The following is a 20,984-nucleotide window of genomic DNA, read 5'->3' on the forward strand; positions in this document are numbered from 1 at the left end:
TTGTACTGGATCTGTTGACTAAACTGACTTTCAAGCCATTTCCACTGATAATGTGTAACTCTTGATGACCATGCAAGTTTTGAGGATGTAAACAAAGTAATTTTTTTGGCAAAATATTGTATCTTAATATTATCTGTGAAAAATCAATATGAAAATAATTTAAATTTGCAAGTGAAACAAGACAGAAAAGATTAGATTTATGGATGCTTATGAAATCTTACATCTGCATTACAATCTTACGCTTTATCATGTACCATCAATGAGAAACTACTAGCTGCACAGATATTTTCCTGTATGAAGACAAACTTATCAGTGATTTATTTACCCACTTCTGAGTTTCCATACATAAAATTTAAATGCAAAATACAGATCACAGCCTTCAATATACCACATAATTCTTCAAGCTCTAACTAAAGACTGGTGCTATTTATTAAGCACCTTCATCCACAGGAGAAAAGCAATACCGACTTCCTTCCATGGGACAAAAGACAATCTTCACCCATGCCATCTGTCACTTTAACAGCACATGCCAATGGCCTCTCATCCTCCAGACCATGTTACTTTGCCACTACTTAAAACATGACTGCAGCATTCAGTGTCAATGCTTCATAGCATGAAGTTTTACAGAAAAAGTCATTAAAAGATTCTGTCTCATTCTAAAAATAACAGATTAAAACAGATGTCCTGTAAAGAGTCCATCATCATACAGCAGCAGGATTTTAACCACATGCCCTCATGTCACTAGCCCAAACTACAATGCAGTCAAAGGTAACACTGCAGTTTGGGCTACTTCAAGCCGAATTTTTCCTAAGCTACACCTTTGAAAAGAACAAAACCAGTTTCATCAAAGCAGGGAATGCAGGTAGCTGAGATTCAGAAGCCAGGGTCACACTATTCTGCCAGATGACCATTATGACCCCGTTACAGAAGGTGATCCGAGCTATGGTGCCCCATCTGTGACCACAGGAAATCCTTCAGGAGCAGGGAAGAGATCTAGCTGCATCCACACTGCACAAAAAACCCATGGTCCCCACCACCACTCACCTTTCCAGAGCATCTGCAAGGCACCTGCAGCTGTACCCTGCCCAGCAGGCCCTCAGTCCACACCCTCCTGCCACTAGCTCTAGTAAAAGGGATCCTAACAGGCTTTGGTGGATAGAGGATGATACAGAGGAAACTTAGACAAAATCTGAAATCCAGTTTTCTTGTTCATCAGTTGTCTTCATTATCCAACCACTGTCACTTCATACATGTGCCCAACAGGCTTATCACTCACTACACAGCTTCTGCCTGCACAGAGAAGGACATTATATGAGCTGGCAGAGCCTGAGGTCCCTTCCTGGATTTTTATGTGTATTTCTGCAAGCGGGGGATGGGGGAGGAGTGCCAAAGGGAAGGAACAGAGGAATTTAAGCCCTCAAGTCAAGAGATATGACATGTTATCAAGTGACAGTTTTTCCTGGTGTAACCCCAAAAGACCAACAGATCCTCATAAGCAATCTTAAAAGTCCATCAGCTCTGAGGTCATCTCAAAATCAATTAAGGATAGTTTTGCGTCCTATGCTAGCAGCACACTTGCTACACATTGTGTCCCTGCCCTTACCTAGCACTTTTTCTAGTACATCAGTACCTGTGGCAGAGGACTAGGTCAACCCTGCAGCTAGCCTAGAAGATGTTCTAATGCAGGCTGGAAAGACCCTTTCTCAGGCTCACATGTAACTTCTAACACAACTGCTCTCAGGCTGAGAGAACAGGCTCCACACTGTCCTGACAGAAAGGCCAGCCTGCAAGGTTATCCCTTCCCTAATTAGGTATTTTTTTTATCTGAAAGGTTAAGGCGTCTCTTTAAGCAGAACTGGAAGGAGGAAAGACTAGGCCTCAGAGTCAACGTGCAAAGCTCACAGAACCCCTCCAAATAGCAAGGTCCAAACTTGAAGCACCAGTCCTGACAGCGACCTAAAGCTGTGAATCACTGCACCAGCAGAGCAGCCCATCCTGGTCAATGTTCTGTGCATGACTTTTTCCATCTATGATCCACACTCAAGTGCAACAAATATATTCCCAAAAGTGGCAGTTCAGGGCTAGGCTAGAGATTGCTTTGAGCACTCTGTATGTATGTTTTTTCTCTCCTCTAGTCCAGACTGAGAATATATTGATGTTACTACAACAACATCCACTGTCTTATTATGCCAGACTGTCTTCAAGAGCTCAGCAGCAGGTGCCAAGCTAGCCTACTTATACTAATCATCTGCATCATCTTTGTTTCCCCCATAGCTTCAGCATCCTTAAAGTCCCTCTCAGGAAAAAAGAACAGAGACAAAAAATTCCCACCACCATCCTAAAGCAGAACATCACTTTAGCTGTGTAGCAGACCTTGCACAAACTGAGAACCCAGAAGGTAAGTCAGCAATCAAACAGACAGCTCATAACAAATGAGGAGAAACAGTCCACAGAAGAGCCTGCTTCAAACAAAAAAAAAAGTCAGTCTAAACTACTCTGACATGGGTTTTGAGGTGCTGTCACATAGAGAACCAGCCAATACTTAGTCTGGGAGCGAGACAACACTGAATGAAGTGTATGGGGACATGTGCCACCTTGCCCTCTGTAGCAGGCCAGCAGTATGAAATAGGATCAGAGGAAACAAAGGCTGAAGCAAGAGAGGCTGTGCAGCACCAGGATCATTTTGAATACAAATAAGGCCCATTCCTCTGAGACTCTCCTCCGAACATGTTTGACTACTGGCTGCAAACTGTGACAAGTAGCTGTCCAAAAATGGAGCAGCCAGTTGTGCCAGTCCCTGGTGACTGGAAGGAAGGAGCAGTGAGCACCAGCCAGCTAAGATAACTCTTGAAAAACGAGGTGATGTCAAACCAGCACAGAAGTGATGCCAGCCAGCAAGGTGCCCTGCGAGTCTAGCACAGGATTATGCAAGACTCAGATGCCTCAGAATGAGAGAGCAAGAGGCTCCACAGGGAGGAACACGCTGTACCTGAAACCTAAAGGACAGGTGGTGCAGACACCTGAGCTGTGACTGTGCTGCTCCAGCACTCCTGTACTTCTCTCCTTGTCAGGGTAAACAAGGGACATTTTCTGCAGGAAGTGTCTCTTGGGACATCCCTCTGCAGTGTATGGACAATACCACACTGCAGCACCCGTTGTCCATCAAGTAAGTCCAAAGGCCATGCAGCCTCCTCTGTGCCTGCTGATAGCATCACGCAGTCCTACTTTCAGAGAGGAATGAGTAAAGGCCAACTAGAATAAATAGGATTCCTCACTATATATTTCTCACTCTAGGAGCAACAGATGCAGCAACACTTTAAAAGACTGTTTTAAAAGCACAGAGTTGGGAAGTTCTTTCTGAACATGTAGACATGGGTCTGTTACCTGACAGACTTGGATTCAATTCCCACTAAGAATACTGAGCATTATTTCAATATCTAATATATAAACAATGTAACAGGGATAACCAACTTGGTGAGAGCTTCTTCAACAGACGTTATAAATAAAAATAACTAGAAGAAAAGGACTTTGGACTCCTCACTTGCACTTCAGCTAACTCTTTTCCAAAGACACTTGGCATAAAGGTATGTGTATTATACATCCAGTATAGGGAAAGAACAGTCTGTTTGAAAGCTCCATTCACCATGGGAAAGCTATAATTGACAAGGCTAAAATGGCAGATTCTTACAAGATTTGTAAAGCAATGGAAGCCACAAGCTGCCTCAAGGCAAAGGACCACACCCTGTGCTCTTCTATAGTTAGCAAATAGGAAGAAAAATTTGAAGAAATAAGTCTGTGGCAGGAGTACCAGGAAGCAGCGGAGGAATTAAATAGGACAGAAGCAAAGGGATGCACCATTTGGAATTTATCAGCCTTCACAGGTAAGGCACAAGGCTTCCACAGATGTTGAATAGAGAGGAAGTGGCCTAACTCTCACAAGATGAACATGGGACTTAATTTTCTGGACTCCTCATTTCCCCAGCATCCACCAGCTACAGAGTATGAGCAGCACCATGCTCTGTCAGAAAGCAGAGATATCCCTATCCAGCAGCTACACTACACAACTCAGAATCTCCTCTGCACCCCACAGCCAGAAAAAAACCCTGCCTCAACTACCACGCCTGAACTCTATTTTCTCTAGCCAATTAAGAAGGCAAGCAAGTCTATTAGCCACACTGAATCATTTCAAGGGAGTTTTACACGTGTGATACCTCACACCCAGTTTTAAAATCAAAATTGTAAAAAAATGTTTGTCATATAGCTCATCTGAATTGAAACTTAATACCTATGCAGCTTATTTCCATTGCCAGTGTTAAGTCTCCATTTTGTCAAAAGGAAATTCCTTCTGTCTCCAGTTGATAAAGAAACACTGATCTTCAAAGTATATCCCAAATATTTAACTACACTCTGATGCTTCTACAGACACGTAACAGCACAGAAAACTTGTGCACATTAATCCAGAATATCTTCTAACAGCAAATCAGGCTGTAATTAAGATACATCATGACATAAGGAAGATTAGCATGTTTGGCATGGTATTTTCCCTATTAGCTGGAGGCAGAAACAAGTTCCTCAGTGGAAATACACTGTGAGGGCACTAGGACACAGATAAAAGGTGTCTCGTTGCTGGCACTTATTTGTTTTTAAGTAAGTTCAAGGAAAGGAAGGAACACACAGTATCAACTATAATTGGTTTTAAGGGTATCCCTTGTCAATGGAACACAAATATACAGACCAGACTTAGGCCCACCCCCTTACCATCAAGAATCTGGATTATAAACTTTTATCCCTACTCTGCAGCACCAGATGGTAGCTCACATACACTTCAATTATTTATTGAATAGGCACTTTGTTATACCAGGGTAATCCCACACTGCAGTAAAACCTACACACCGTTTTTATTGCGAGCTATACTTTTCATCAAGTCAGTAACCTTTTCACATTCAGTGAACACAATAAATAGAATTAAAAGAAGCGATTTTATAAACAATTGGATAATCGGCCTCCCCATCACACAGAAAATGACAACGCTGGGATCAATCAGTAAGACAAAACCACCAGCAGCGCTATAGAAAAAGCATATCATTCTCTGGCCTGCCCCAAATCCTTCCAACTTCAGTTTTCAAAGTATGCTGCAGTCTGATCTATCACACTTAACAATTTGCTGGTGCTCACTCGTTCAAGCCACCAGCTTGAAAACAAAAACCCCTGAATGCTCTTTGCAGAAGACACACAAAGCTCCCATGACAAAACAAATAATCAATGTTCCCCAGGCTGCAGCCTTGCGGGGCAGATGTGATAAAGTGGTTAATTATTCAGTTGGCAATCGCATTACTGACGTCAATAGAAGAGTCCAGGAAGTGAATCCTCTTAGTTTGTTAGTGTATGACAAAGAGTGGTGGTCCCCACAGAAATTAAGGAGAACCAGCTGTCCCTCCATGTTAGTGCTCTGGTCTCTAGTGCTAAAGACATACATTTGCATTTACTGAAGTAAATCTGCCCCTCCCTCTCCCTTAGGAAATCCTTTGTTTTGTTGGTTGGTTTTTTTTTTTTTGTTGTTTTTTGATTTTTTTAAGAGTGCTTTTTTAAAGCCTAATTAACTGTACATGCATGGAACAGCTGATAAACGGGACAACATTCTCGTGAGCAATGATCTCTCCTCCCTCCCATCCAATTCTTATTCCATGGAGAAGTTAAGTCACCTTCGTCATACATTATTATTCATAACTTACTCAGCTGAATAAACCAGTCAGCCACCATGGCCGTTTTAACATAAATTCATTTAGACATGCAGTAGGGAAGGATCTCTGCTCTCCACATACCTCTAGTCAACAGCCTTAACTAAACGACGTTGGATAGGAAACTTTTATCCTAAGTGCCATCAAAAGTATCCACATTTTCTTTTGTCAGCACGCTCCGGACTATTGGAGGTCTCTCGTTATCAGGCTGCTTAACAGTAGGGAACCACTAAACAAAGCTCTTAGAAAGGCTGCCTAGAAATACTCTGTCCTTGGGGGGCATGGCCAAATTAAAAAAGACTGTAAGATGAACGGGAACTGTTGTTTGTTCGAGCCACACACACACACATGATCTCGCTAAAGCAGCAGAAGAGTATTTCAAAGCCCGAGCCTGGTGCTCTCCCCTCCTCCCCTCCCCCAGGTAGGAAACCCTCCGAGGAGCACTGGATTAGCCTGACATTTCGGGTTAAGCCGAGCAGGGTTTCAGGCCAAGGACACTCCGCTGCCGTTCCTGTTGCCGGCTGCCAAGCGGTTCGCCTGGGACCGAGGGAGGAGACCTGGAGGGTCAAGGCCCGGCTGGCGGCGGGGGTGTTCCCCAGGGAGGCGCCGCATCCAGGGGCGGCGTCTCCGGCGCTGCCGGGAGCGGCGGTGGGAGCGCACTGCGGGGCCGGGCCGCCCCCGACCGGCCCGCCGCCCCTCAGGGGCACCGCGCACAGCCCCCGCCACCCGGCCCCCGCCCGGGCTCACCCCACTCGAGAAAGTCGGACACGTATCGGTCGCGGCGGAGCGGCGAGTCGCGGCTGCACTCGGCGTAGACGCCGACCAGGAGGTCGAGCAGGGTCTCCACGCTCAGCACGCTGTCGTGCCGCTGCGGGCCGTCCAGCACCAGCTGCTCCAGCCGCTTCAGCCGCACCTTGGCCGACATGGTGCCGCTCGGGCGGCGGGCGCGGGGCACGGACGGGACGGGGCGAAGCGAAGGCCCCGGGGCTCAGCCGCGCTCAGCCGCCCCGCGCCACCTCCCGCGGCCGAGCGGCTTCTTCCACGGGCCCCGCCTCAGGCACGGACGGTCCATGGGCCGGACCCGGCCACCCCCCGCCCCGCTCCGCTGCGGCCTCGCCCCGGCGGCGGGGAAGGGCCGATCCCGCTCCCGATCCCGCTCCTCCTCCCCGGGCCCGGCGCGTCCCTCGGGGCGGCTCCGGCCACGCCCCGCGCGCGGCGCCCGCGCGCTCCGACGTGGGCAGGGCCGCGCGAAGCCGCGCAGGAAGATTGGGCCGGGCGGCGCCCCGTAGCGACAGATTCGCCGCGGAGGGCGCGTGGGCTGCGCGTCCGTGTCGGCACTTTCGTGTGTCGGTGTGTGTGCGTGTGTGTGTGTGTGTCTGTGTGTGTGTGTGCGTGTGTGTGTGCGTGTGTCTGTGTGTGTGTGTGCGTGTGTGCGTGTGCGTGCGTGTCTGTGTGTGTGTGTGTGTGTGTGTGTCTGTGTGTGTGTGCGTGTGTCTGTGTGTGTGTGTCTGTGTGTGTGTGCGTGTGTGTGTCTGTGTGTGTGTGCGTGTGTGTGTGTCTGTGTGTGTGCGTGTGTGTGTGTCTGTGTGTCTGTGTGTGTGTGCGTGTGTGTGTCTGTGTGTGTGCGTGTGTGTGTGTGCGTGTGTGTGTCTGTGTGTGTGTGTCTGTGTGTGTGTGTGTGTCTGTGTGTGTGTGTGTGTCTGTGTGTGTGTGTCTGTATGTGTGCGTGTGTGTGTGTCTGTGTGTGTGTGTGTGTCTGTGTGTGTGTGTCTGTGTGTGTGTGTGTCTGTGTGTGTGTGCGTGTGTCTGTGTGTGTGTGTGTGTGTCTGTGTGTGTGTCTGTGTGTGTGTCTGTGTGTGTGTGCGTGTGTGTGTCTGTGTGTGTGTGTCTGTGTGTGTGTGTGTCTGTATGTGTGCGTGTGTGTGTGTGTCTGTCTCTGTGTGTGTGTGTGTGTGCGCGTGTGCGTGTGTGTGTGTGTGTCTGTGTGCGTGTGTCTGTGTGTGTGTGTGTCTCTGTGTGTGTGTCTCTGTGTGTGTGTGTGTCTGTGTGTGTGTGTCTGTGTGTGTGTGTGTGTCTCTGTGTGTGTGTGTCTCTGTGTGTGTGTGTGTCTGTGTGTGTGTGTCTGTGTGTGTGTGCGTGTGTGTGTGTGTGTGTGCGTGTGTGTGTCTGTGTGCGTGTGTGTGTGTGCATGTGTGTGTGTGTGTGCGTGCCTGTTTCTGTATGTGTTATCCTCAGTCAGGAGGTTCTTTGGTGTAAGACCTGTGTGTGCTTTCAGGCACAACAAAGGAGCCCTAGTCAGAGAACAGGCAGCAGGCAGCATCCCTCACTCATGGTCATGCTGGCCCTGACAAGCTTTAAACGCACAGCACATCACGATGTTGGTGTCTGTCTATGTGTGCAGAATCAGAGGCGCTTGGAATGGGTCTAGGACCACAACAGGGTGTCTTGTCCAACCTCCCTGCTCGAGCAGGGGCACCCCAAAGCACATGGCACAGGATGGCATCCAGATGGCTCTTGGATGTCTCCACTGAGGGAGACTCCACACCCTCTCTGGACAACCTGTTCCAATGCGTGGTCACTGCACAGTAAAGTTCTTCCTCATGTTCAGGTGGAACTTCCTGTGCATCGGTTTCTGCTTGTTGCCTCTTGTCCTGTTGCTCGGCACCACCAAAGAGAGCCTGGCTCCATCCCCTCGCCACCCTCCCTTCAGATACTTGTAGGCGTTAATGGGGTCCCCTCTCAGTTGTCTTTTCTCGAGGCTGAACAGGACCTGTTCCCTCAGCCTTTCCTCATAAGATTGATGCTCCAGTCCCCCAGTCATCCTTGCTGTCTTCTACTGCACCTGCTCCAGGGGCTCCATTGCTAACTTAGACAAAATACTCAAGGTCCATGTATCCTATTGCTGAGCTATCTTAAGTATAATACTAAAGATCACACCTACAGCTCAAAAAGACCCCTGCCCAGATGAAGACCCTTTCTCTGACCACGTGTAGAAGTTAGCTGGGGTTATGTAATGACTAACCAATCCTAGTAGAGGGACTGAGCTTGGGAAGTGGCTAACTCTGAATATCTGTTTATGAATAATGGTGCAGAAACTCTGATGGCTTGTGCTTGATTTATGAAATACCACTGAGCACCCAGGCTTGCACAATGCTGAAATAATCAATGTCTCTCAAGTGTGCAATGCTTGGCTTGTTGCACACCAGGTAATGATTCACATTTCATGGACAACATGTGTGTCCAGTGTGTGTGCCCTGGCCTGTGCCATCCTGACAGGACTCCAGGACAAGTCCCCTCCCCACTGGTCAGGCAGGTGCACTGGGGACCAGGCAGCCTGCCTGAGTCACCCAGCCCTACACCTGGCCATGACAGGCCATGGGTTCCCATGAAGGATGTGATGACCCCAGGGCCACCATCCCCACAGATGCTGTGCCATTGGGAGAATTCTCCTACCACACCTGGAGAAAGGCATTCTCTTTCCCAGCCTTGGTCATGATTCTGTGCTCTGTGACTTGCCTCAGCAGCAACAGGCATGGGTCTGGTCAGGTAGGCACAGCTTTGCAGCAGGACATGGTGTCTGGAAGCTGTGGCTTTTTATACCTTTCAGAACCTCCCTGGTGACAGGACTTTATTTCCCAGCAACAGCTAGCCCAGGCAAAAAGAGCCATGTGTGTTCACAGCTGCTGTCCTTGATCCCTTGAGGGAGAAGGGAGCTGGGTGTAAGGCACTCAAAACCTTCCGCAGCACTGCTTTTTTTCCCATCACAGCTTATTCTGAGAACTGTTCTCTCTGGAAGCTGCAGCACCTCAAGGCAAGATGAGGAGTAGCTTGGGATGGGAGTTTACTTCTGTAGGAATGCAGCCAGTCAGGTCCTGATGCAAAGCTGAACTGGCAAGGATGCTGTTTCCTTGCCTGTCTCCCCCGGCAGGTAGTTGGAGTGCTGTGTGTTCAAAACCATCGCACTGGAAAGGAGGCAGCCGAGTGCTGGTTCTGTCTGGGCTGGGAGCACCCTGCCTCTGGCAGCAGGAACCAGACTGGGCTTTGTTCATGGTCAGACGTGGCATATCAGTCACTGCTGCAAGGCCTGAACGTTCCCATCTGTCATCTCCAGGGCCAATGGCAAGGCCAGACTCAAGCAGTGCTGCACACCCCTTTCCCAAGGGTCAGGAGCACACCCGGGCAGAGCAATGGGGTCTTTACTGTGGAGCAGAAAGTATTGCTTCCCATGTGACACACAGGACCACCAGCTGATTACAGACATACTTGTTTCTAGGATCCCTTGGCCCTCAGGCATGTTTGATATCTCTTTGACAGCAGATAATCTGTTACATTTGAAAGCTATTCAGTTCATAATAATACCATCCTGTGCATTTGGACCTAGTACCTGGGTCAAGAAGATGCAGGCATGTTGGAACCTGTTAATTCTAAAAAATGTAAGTCGATAGAAGATGCTGTGAATGACAGAAAACCTATAATTTTAAAACAAAGGAAACTCACAGTAGACTAAAATAGTTTTGTTTTTCCTGAATAACTTCTGTCTCTTTCTATTTCCTTCTGCAAACATCCACTTGAAAAAACATATTTTTCAGCAGATCTCGAAGTTTTCATTGTTCTCTCACCGTGTTCCTCCTTGGTTACAGTTGTTTCATCATACTGTGTCATATCACAGATACATTCATTTAGAGGAGCCTTGGTATTTTAACAATCACAATTGTTCTTCTGGTGCTATTGCTTTATTTAAAAGCAGAGCCTAACATTTTCAGCTTATTACCACTTTGGAGAGTAATTTTCAGGCAGTTGATCAGAGTAATGGCTGGGGAGAACAGAGATCCTGTTACAATATCTGTCTTTGCTCTTCTTATCTGTTCCTGCAGTGATTATCATCACCTCCTTCAGCAAGGAAGAGATAAAGGAGACTGCAGCTCGGTGAAGAAATAGCCATCTCTGCCTACCAATCGCTCTGTTGTTTCCAGTCTCCTCGGTGTGTTTTGCATTAGCAGAATTCAGGGGTTTCAGGAGCTATTCCTGACTTGCACCAGTAGCAGTGAAGAACCGGGTCCAGTGCTGGGAAAACGACAGATGGGTGACAGATGATATTGAATCCGGCTTTAACAGCTATGGAAGGTTCAGTACATCAGACCAGCACGTGCAGGATTATTTATGAGTGATACTGCAGGTATCCCAGAATTAGCTGAATTTTTATTTTAAAAAACCCTTGCAAAGAGTTAAAAGCTGTTTGCATTGTAAATAATTATGGGTTTTCACAGCAAGGGTTTCAGCTGCAAAAAACTCTACTGAGCTAAAAGGTGACATTTGGTAATCCTACTAGGAATTGTATGTAAACTTGGAATTGTAGCTGAAGGTATTCTGCTTCTGTTACTCATCTGTGCCAATTCCATAGGCTAAAAATAAATGTGATCTGGCTAAAATGAATTAAATGATCCATCTTACCAGTTCCTTTTTCCTATGGCATATTTAAGTGGAAAAATACAGCCCCTTTTTCTGGAACGGATCTCATTTTAAATTTTTAAGTTTTTTTGGGTTTGTTCTTTTTTTTTGTCGGGTTTTTTTTTTTTTGTTTTTTTTTTTTTTTTTTTTGGCAATTGAACAGGTTCTTAGTTTTCTCACTTATCTGGAATGATTGTAGATCTGCAGAACTCAAAGCACCAAGTTCACTTGGCTACTGAAAAGTTTTTGTTTTTATGGATCCAATCAACCCAATCAACTTAAGTATTTTTTTTTGTTTGGTTGGTTTTTTTTGGTTGTTGTTTTGATTTGGTTTGGTTTTGGCTGTACTCCAAGTAACTTAGTAACTTGTAGAGGAAGAAATTCTGTTACAGAATTTTGATGGCAACAGGAAATAGCAGTGTCACTGCTTTATGACTTCAGGAAAATCCATCCATAGATCATTTTGGAATTGAGGAAAATTAAGAAATACAGAGTATGGATAGAAATTGCAAGCACAGCTCATTAACAAGGAAAACACCGTGCTGAAAATAAAAAGTGGAGAAGTTGCAACTATCTCCTTTTTTACATTCGGACAGATAATTCTAGAAAAAGAGAAAAAAAGCACCTAGTTGCAATATTTTATTTGTTTTTTACCTAAATTATTTTTATAGTAATGAGCAAAGGGGAGAGTCTAAAGGGCTGGAAAACCTAGCTAGAAGACATTTTTATAGTAATAAGCAAAGGGGAGAGTCTAAAGAGCTAGAAGACCTAGCTAGAAAACCTACATATATTCTATTCATTAAAGAAATTAGATTAAATTTTTAACTGAGAGAGATGACTAATGTGCAGCAAGGGAGGAGTTTTCTAAGGATCCATAATGCAAAATATAATTAAACTGAAATCAGAGAAAGCTCATGGTAATGAGTTCCAAAGGTAGAATATAATAAAGAGTTAAACATGCCTAAAAGTCACACGACTGCTTTGTATCTTGTTGTTATCATGGACTTTCCTTCCTGGAATTATTTTTTAGGGAATTCACCTTTCCAGCTCTGTTTGTATTTGGCAATATTCAAAAAAATCCCTTCTTGCCAAATGCAGTGTAAATATACAGCTGTCATCTATACTGGGAGCCAAAAATAATCTATCAGTGGGGGCTGTCTTTGATGACATTGCACCATGTAAACCTGAACATTGAGCTAATGCAGTCAATATTAAACACAGCAACAGCGAGGTCACCACTGGTTTGTTAGCCACAATAGCAAGTACATAGGAAATTTCTCAAAGAAGATAAAGTCTCTGCTCTTTTGTTCGTGAATGCTAGAACTGTGCTTCAGCTTCCAGGGAGCTCTGTCTGCTTCAGCTCTCCCTAATGCAATATCTGTGCAAAGGAGTTTGAGTAATGCTCTTCCCTTTGCACATGATGATGAGTGAAGTGGGAGGAAACAACGGGCAGTTGATCACAGGAAAGTGCTGGAAAAGGCTGAGAGTCATTGGTCATTTCCAATTCTCACTAAAATGCTTTTCCATAAAAAAAAAAGAAAAAAAGAAAAAAAAAAAAAAAAAAAAAGGAGAGCAACGAAGAAACTGTTTGGCAACTTACCTCCTGTTAAGTGCATTCTGCCATTGGTGCATTTGTTGGCAGTGCTTCTGTTTTGCTCTTGTAAGTATCTAGATTTTAGTGATGGTATAAGCCAGCATTTTGAACTGAAGGTGAAGCAAACTAGGATATGAAAAGATTTTGTACTTGCTGCATATTTCCTTAAAGAGAACAAAAAACAAAGAAGAAATAATTTATTAGGTGTATTAGTAGAGGCTTTTAGGGATACTGTCACTTCTGACTGGTTTGCTTTGCAGGATTTAGGGAGCAGAATGCCTTAATAAGCAAAGGAACAATGCTAATCCCCCATTTCCCCCAGTCTAGCTGCAGCAGGTTCCCAAACACATAATTTTATCTATTTTTTCATGCTCATGTAGTTATCCTACTCAATAATTTCAGCCCATGTAAGTTCACCTGAAAGAAGGGATCTTGCCTCTCTGCTGCTGTTTCAGGAAGCCATTGGTCTTACTGATCTATATGTTTCCTGATTATAGGCAGTTTAATATGAGGAGCCTGAAATGGATCCCATTAAATTAAAAGGCTTCCCATTCCATTCACGCTTTGAGTGCAGCATTAACTGAAGTGGGCAGCTGCTTTCATCAAAATCATTATGAGATCACTTGTTCTTTTCTTTCTTGTTTTTGCCTTTTTTTTCTCCTCCTAGTGTTTTTCTGAAAAAGACTGAAGTGTAGAGAACTAGGGGCTTAGATGAAGTCATTGTTGTGGACATCTGGAACAGAATGTCATCACCACGTTTAGGCAAGACAACAGCTCATTTTTATTTCAGTTCTGATTTCAAGTCCAGTCCACAGTATCCCAAGGAAAACACTGGCTCAATGATCCAATCTATTCAGGCACATGGCAGTGTAGAAGGAATGACAAAACAAATCACAAAACCCTCCTTAGGTTCAAACTTTATGGCTCTCTCAAGAAGGTAGAAGCAGTGGTACAGAGATGATGTTAAAAACCCCAAATTATTGTCAACAATTATGACATCTTCAAGTCACAGCACCATGTCTTGCTCTCTGTATAGCTGTCATTTTGTCATTTAATAGTGTTTGTTACTGCAACTTCACATCTGCCAGACTTGGTCAGATCAATCTTTGTACAAAGTGTGAAAAGCATCATCGCTGGAGGCAATTTTTTGTGCCTGGGTTGACGCTAGACTAAGATTATCTGGTTTTGTGTTGTGGGCTGTTTTATATTTTGCTAGATGCTCTGGCACTGTGGTTCAGCCAAGCTGACAGTTGTACTCTTCATTGCAGAGAATAAGGGGAGTTTTAGGTGATGTGTAATAAATAGATAGAAATGTCTTCCTTTTTCTTAGCTAATCTGTAGGATTAGTTCTCCTGGATTGCTGAGAGTAGCAGTGTTACTCATACCACATTTTAAATTAATACTGCATTTTATTAATTTTTTTTATGTCTTGAGAGGAATGATAGGAGATGAAAAATAAAACTTCCATCTTCTCTCTTGAACCTTTAAAAATCTGTCACTGACTTTAATAGTAGTGTTCCCATGGAGATAAGCACAACTAAATCTCTCTAAAAGGAATAGAATTAATCTGCTTTGAATGAAATATTTTTGCATTTTAAGTAATGTTACTTTAAGACATACTTCATTCTTCTCTGACAAAGTACTCTTTGATTTTTCAGAAAATGCTTAATCAAAATAAAGAGCAAGTTCTATTGTACTCTCTTTCCTGGTTCCCTCTCTACAATGGACAATCCATAGATAATAATTTTGTGGTAATGAGAAGTTGAAATCAGAAAATATTCCAATCTCTTTCTAAGATACAGGCAGAACATAAATAGCATGCAGGAAAAATGCAGTTGTACACTGCCCTAAAATCAGCAGGAGACACTATGCAGGAAAATGCTTTTACTTCTTCAGCAATAATGACCTGGCAAGCCATTCCCAGCTGATAATTCTTTATTACAAATTTCTGAGCACTGTTCAGAATGGCATAGGTGGGACCAAAATGGCTTCGATTCACAGTATCCTGGGACAGTGAAAAAATAACTATACCAGCATCAGCATCAAATATCCTGAAAGACTGCTCCTAATAATTCTCACTTTTCTGTTCAATGAAACCTCTTCCAAAAACAAAGTGATTTTTCTGACAATGTGCAAAGTAGACATTTTGTTCTTACTCATTTGCTCTAAATAAAGATTTCAGCCAAGCTTCAGGCTGATCTTGACTGCACCATTGCACATCCAGAGGCACTCAGTCTGGATTTGCAGACTTACCCCACCACAGCACAGAGCTGTGCCAAAGCCCTTCCTCTTGTCTCACACCTTAGCAATTATAAAGATTTGTAACACTGACACCACTTCAGAAGAGACCTGGACTTCACAGCACTGCAGGAAAGGGTGAATGCTACCCCTGCCTGACTCCCCTGCTCCCAGACACTGCCAGTCCACCAGAAATAATTGATCTGCCCACTTCCCTCATCTCTGCTGAGGGCTGGCTCTCTGACATTCCCCTTGTTCATCCCCTTCTTTCTGCGAAGAGTGATGAGTTACTCATCCTCCAGTGGCACACACCTGGACTTTTCAAAGGTCGGTGGAGGTCATACTGTCTACAGAATCAAGGAGAAGGGCAGACAAAAGGGCAGGGAGGATCCTGAAGAGTTGGACATGCACTAGCTAATTTGGGGATGGAGGCTGTATGATGACTGGCAATACCCCTAGTAGGGCATTCCCTGGTTTCAGGAGTAGCAACAAGGCTTGCTCTTCAGCTTCAGTGAAGAAGGAAAGGACAACTGCCGGTCCCACAGAGGTCTCCAGCCAGCTCTGTAATTGCCAGCCCTCATCCACTCCTGGCAATATAAAGTTATCTGCAGCCCCAGCTCTTTAATCTTTTTCCCTTTTTAGCTTTCTCCATATAGTGTTGAAATGTTCCTCATATTTTAAAGGAACCTGAAATTCTGAAAATTCAATCTATGATGAGCTGCTTCAGTTGGGATTTCAGCTTCCCAGACAAGACCAAACACCATGTTGCAGGTGTGGGTGAGATTCCTGCTAACATGGGGGATAGAGGCTGCATCTGCTAGGGTATGTGACAGTGTCAAAAATCCATTTTATGGCATCACAAATGTCTTATCAAAGCCCTGTTTTCAGAGGCAAAAGACTAGGCAGTGATTACCACATGGTACTAGGAGTCCATAGTCCTATTTCAGGGGGTCTTCTGACCAGCAAACACCGTGGGAAAAACACCAAGGAGCCTCGGATTTGAGAGCTGCTTCCCCGACATGAGATATAAGAGCAGATGTATGGAGTATGAGGAGGCAGCTGCTGTGGTTGTCACTTGTTCTAAGTCTTAGCTGTGATGGAGAAATGGGGACTTTTCTAAAACTGAAGATTCTGCAGTGGCCATTGCCACAGGCTGAAGGGCTCAGGCTGGGCAATGCAGAAGAGCATGAAGTTGTGATCTCTTTCTGAGAGGATCTTCTTGAATATTGTGTGCCATTGTGGTCTCCATAATTTAAGGGAAGGGTGTGAGGTCCTTGAATGCATCCAGAGGAGGGCAACAAAGCTGGTGAAAGGGCTGGAAGGATTGTCCTATGAGGAGTGGCTAAGAACTTTGGACTTGTCTAGTTTGCAGAAAAGGATACTGTGGGGTGATCTCATTGCTTTCCACAGCTTCCTGAAAGTGGAAAGGGAGATGCTGGACTCGTCTCTTTGAGATCCAGTGACCAACCACAAGTGGTTCAAAGCTATATCAGGTATGCTTAGACTGAACATTAGGAAGTATTTCTTTACTGAGAGAGTGGTCAAACACTGGAACAGGCTTGGACTGCATGATCACTATGGGTACCTTCCAAAAGACTGAAATATTCTATTCTATTCTATTCTATTCTATTCTATTCTATTCTATTCTATTCTATTCTATTCTATTCTATTCTATTCTATTCTATTCTATTCTATTCTATTCTATTCCATTCTATTCCATTCCATTCTAAATGGATACTGCTTTTGTTCTTGATATTAAGCAGGAGGTGGGGATGGTAGATCCTCAGCTACAGTAAATTGCCATGACTTCATTGGAGTCAATAGCAAACTGCAGAGACTCACTCTGTCAATAACTAAACTCCCCAGGGCTGATAGAATCGGTCATAATTTCATTGAAATCCACTGATGTCCATCTGACCCCAAGGTTTTGTTATTGATTATGTTAGGAGTAGGACAAGACCTAAATTTAATTTTGTGATCATCCAGGAACAGGATACATTATTTCAAAGCATTCATCATTACTGCAGTTAATTGGGGCCTGTCCCAGACTAGGCTGTCTCTTTCAATCGTTAAAATGCTGCTTGCCAATCTATGATTTGCCCTGCAGATGTGAAAATCTGCTCTGACATATGTAAAGCAGAAGGGCTTTGACTATTTCAGATTTCGTTTAGGTGTGTAGTCTATGGTTGCCTCAGGTAATGCTGAGGTACTACTTAATCATGATAACATGATTAAGATGCAAATCTACATGCCTAATTTAAATACATTTGTTCTCTGAACCATCCACCTGGGTGCAGTTTCTAAGAGTAAATGCAAAGTACTCACAGCAGGCTTCAGCTCAAGAGAATCTCAGGGACAGCTTCCAAATGTAATCACTCATTGTCATAGTAGAAAGCTGAAGTCACCTTTTTTAAAAGTCCATGTGTTACACATGCTCTTCACTGTTTCTGTAACAGAATCACAGAGTGGTTGGGGTTGGAAGGGACCTCTGGAGGTCGTCTGATCATCTCATCCCACTCCCCCACTCAAGCAGGACTACCTAGAGCCTGTTGCCCAGGGCAGTATTTATAGGGGTGAGAAAATACTTCCAGGGGTGGGGATTCCTCAGTCTCTCTGGGCAACCTTTGCCAGTTCTCAGTCACCCTCAGGGAGAAAAAGTGTTTCTGGATGTTCAGAGGAAAGTCTCAGGTTTCCCACTGCCCACTGCCTGTTGTCCTATCAGTGGGCACCACTGAAAGCAGTCTGGGTCCATTCTCTTTACACTCTCACTTCAGGTATTTATTTTATTACACATTGGTAAGATCCCCTTGATAATTTTCTTTTCCAGGCAGAACAGGCTCTCAGCTTTTCCCCATAAGAGAGATGGTCTAGTCTCTTAATTGTCTTAGTATTCCCTCACTGGAAGCTTTCCACTATGTCCATGTATGCCTTGTACTGAGGAGCCCAGAGCTAGACACAGTCCTCCAGGCTGGGCTCCACCAGGGCTGAGCAGAGGGGATCACCTCCCTCTCCCTGCTGGCAACGCTCCTCCCAACACAGCCCAGGATACCTTCGGCCTGCTGTGCCACAGGGAAGCATTGCTGATTTATGTAATTGCCTGTTTTTTCTGGGGCAAATGGGCTTTGGGCAGGAGTGAGCTGATATCATGATATCAGCCCTGGAGCCAGGCCCCACAGTTAGGGAACTTGCAGAGACGCTGCCCAGCAGGGCTGATAGGGTCTCTCCTCTGAGCCTGACAAAGAGTGCACTATGCTAAGTGATGGATATACCTCTTCAGGTCCTCACTAGTCATGTCCACCCATCTATCTTGCCCCAAAACCATCTGGTGTCTTACTACCACGAAAGCCTCCTTAAGGAGCAGCCACCACTGAGCAAGGTGGTGTGCAGCTCCTGTTGTGGATCCTGCTGGGCCCCTACCATGGCATGAGGATAGCACTGGCTGGAGGCACACACAGGAATTTGGGGCAGCAACCCAAGGTCTGAGCCACTCTGAGCCCTGGGTGGACAGCTATTCCAGGATTTTGTCCCTGATGGCATGTAGGCAGGCTCATATATTTAACGTGCCTGGCTGGTGAGACACAGCCTGGTCAGAGTGGCCATCCCCCTTCTAGCTGTGAGTAGCTGTCCTGTGTGTGTGGGACAGGGCATGACATTGGTGGTGGATTTGGCAGTGCTAGGTTTACAGCTGGACTTGATGAACTGAAAGATATTTTCCAGCCTAAATCCTTCTATGATTTTAATGCAGTTGGCATGCAGTCACCAGGCTGCAGCTCAGGTTAGACCTAGATGCACTGCAAGTTTACAGCTTGTCCTGTTCTGCCTGCACCTCCTCCTGCCTCCTGCCTTTCCCCTTGAGAAAACTCCTGAGGCTCCAGTGAAGGTTTGCTTCATTTTCACTACCCCAAGGCAGGGCTGTGGGCCTCATTCAGCGCAAAGTATGAGCTCTAATGCTGCTTGCATTAATGGTGTTTTAATGGCCCTTTCTAGCTAGTGTATGACCCTGCAGAAGGGCTTTAGTATTCCCATGGGCACACAGCTAATCCTTCCATAGTTTTTGTTTGCAGGCTCCTTTCCTCATCATTCTGAATGACAGTGGTCAGGTGAAGAAGCCTGGTTCTTTAGACTGCAGGCTGGGCATATGCTGAACATCTCTCCTATAAAAGCCCTGATTTGTATGAAATTCAAATACACATTGGGAAATCACCTAACAACAATATGTTCGAGTGGATCTTGGAATGTGGAACGTTTTGATCCTATGCAGTTAGGCCATCCCCCAAAACACGACATTGCAACCAGAGGAGTATCACAGCCATGCAAAAATTGAGAGAGCTGGAATACTCTCATTTAAAAATGAGCAAAGCCACTATTTTGTAGTAGAAGCAAGCCAGCTGGATATGCAGCGTGAGCATGTATTATGATGAGCCTGGGTTATTAGCAGTCACCAGTTTGGAAGCCCTCAGTGAATAAATTTGCTGTTTCAGGATAAAAAAGGGAGCATGGTATCTGCTTTGTCAGTAGTCACTGCAGAAGTGAATGATGAAAAAACAGGAACATTAAGAACTGCACAGATACATGCTAGTTTTCTCAAATTTGTCATAAGAAATGGGCAAGAGAACTAAGTGCTAAAATAGAGGAAGAAACCAATCACATCTTAAGAGTCCTGGGGCTGTGAATAGTTACAAGGGAATGAGATCTGCTACGTGTGCCACACCTAGAGATATGACACAGAACTCCAGAGATCAGGTCACTGTTTACCATGTCAATGCATTTGTCACTAGTGACCCAGGATGGAGAGTATTCATGAGCTGCAGAACTAAGGAACCTTTTTCCAGTGGATCTGTGCTCTGTGCACTAACCATCGTTCTTCTACTCATTCTCTGTGTAGTTTCCATAGCAGCACCCCCAGAACTGCTCTGTGTCCAGCATTGAGTCCCGTACCTGATTTTCCCACCCATGCTTCCCATGCTTCTGTCCTCCAGCCCTGTAGTATGCCAAAGTGTTTACCACTTGCTTCTAATTCATGTCAGTATTCTCAGCTCCCTTTCTGTTTCCCACCTACCTCCTGTGGGCTCCCAACAGAGTGCCACAAGGATCCTGGCTGTGCTGGCTGCCAGACCTAGAAGGTAAGGCCTGGAGGCAGTCTTGCCTTTCTCTCTGGGAGGGTAAAAGTGCAGCTTCTCACTCTCCTCTATGAAATCACCCATCTACACAGAACTTGCAGGATGACAGTAGCTTTGCCATTTCTATGCTTTTGCCAAATTTGGTAGAAATCAGGTTCCATAGGTACTGGTGCAGGGAGAGCACCAGACACATAACCAGGAGACAGTTGCTAAGGAAATCAGAAAGCCAGAAGGCCAGGCTCCTGAGGAGTTCTAACTGTGACTCGTAAGAATGCCGATAGCATAAATACCTGCATGATGAAGACGTAGATGCAGAACAGCCACAGAAATACCCCCAGAGGCTTTGAGAAACCCAGATCTAGAAAGGGACATCACAGAAATGCTAAGAATTTGAGGGTTTGATAGAGTGCTGTATGAGAGCTGTGAAAGATCCTGGTATCTACAAGACATAACATGGGGAGGATGACACAAAAACAGCTGAGGATTAATGTGCTGTGTGACTGATTGTTTGCATTCAAGATCCAGCTCAACCTCTTGCAGAGCCATATGATATTGCTGAAAGTGGGTACAAAAAGCTGACAGGATGAAGCAAAAGATATTTCTTTTGTGGCTTTCTGGACATGATGGGGCAGAGTAGGAGTCCTAACAGCATGTGAGCATTTTACAAAAGTGGCAGTGAAGGGAAGATAGGAAGTGGGAGTGAGTCCAATAAAGAAGAAAAATGGAAGCTTTTAGTTCTAAAGAATTCAACTGCAGGAAGGCAGAGGAACACTTTAATGAGGTTCTTAACAGAGAAGTGGGCAAAGGTGAAGAGTAAGTGGCCATTTTCCAGATAGCTGAGCTGTT

At 45.0% G+C, this 20,984-nt stretch overlaps 1 protein-coding gene across 10 annotated transcripts in view; it reads right to left on the bottom strand.

Moving 5' to 3' along the window:
• CDC42BPB (CDC42 binding protein kinase beta) overlaps positions 1–6,861 on the bottom strand; it is a 90,842-nt gene extending 83,981 nt beyond the window's left edge. For 6 of the 10 annotated variants that reach the window (XM_014249849.2, XM_005520108.3, XM_014249846.2 and 3 more), the window contains exon 1: positions 6,486–6,860. In XM_014249849.2, coding sequence (XP_014105324.2) covers positions 6,486–6,663 — 178 coding nt within the window. In that variant the 5' untranslated portion in view covers positions 6,664–6,860. Of the gene's footprint in view, positions 1–6,485 lie in introns of all 10 variants that reach the window. The other 4 variants (XM_088057183.1, XM_005520109.3, XM_088057181.1 and 1 more) reach the window with 2 other exon arrangements.
• Positions 6,862–20,984: the final 14,123 nt, after the last annotated feature.

The sequence above is a fragment of the Pseudopodoces humilis genome, chromosome 7 (assembly GCF_049639895.1).
Source record: "Pseudopodoces humilis isolate 2021_Gansu_Grassland_sample_001 chromosome 7, ASM4963989v1, whole genome shotgun sequence".
Lineage (NCBI taxonomy): Eukaryota > Metazoa > Chordata > Aves > Passeriformes > Paridae > Pseudopodoces > Pseudopodoces humilis.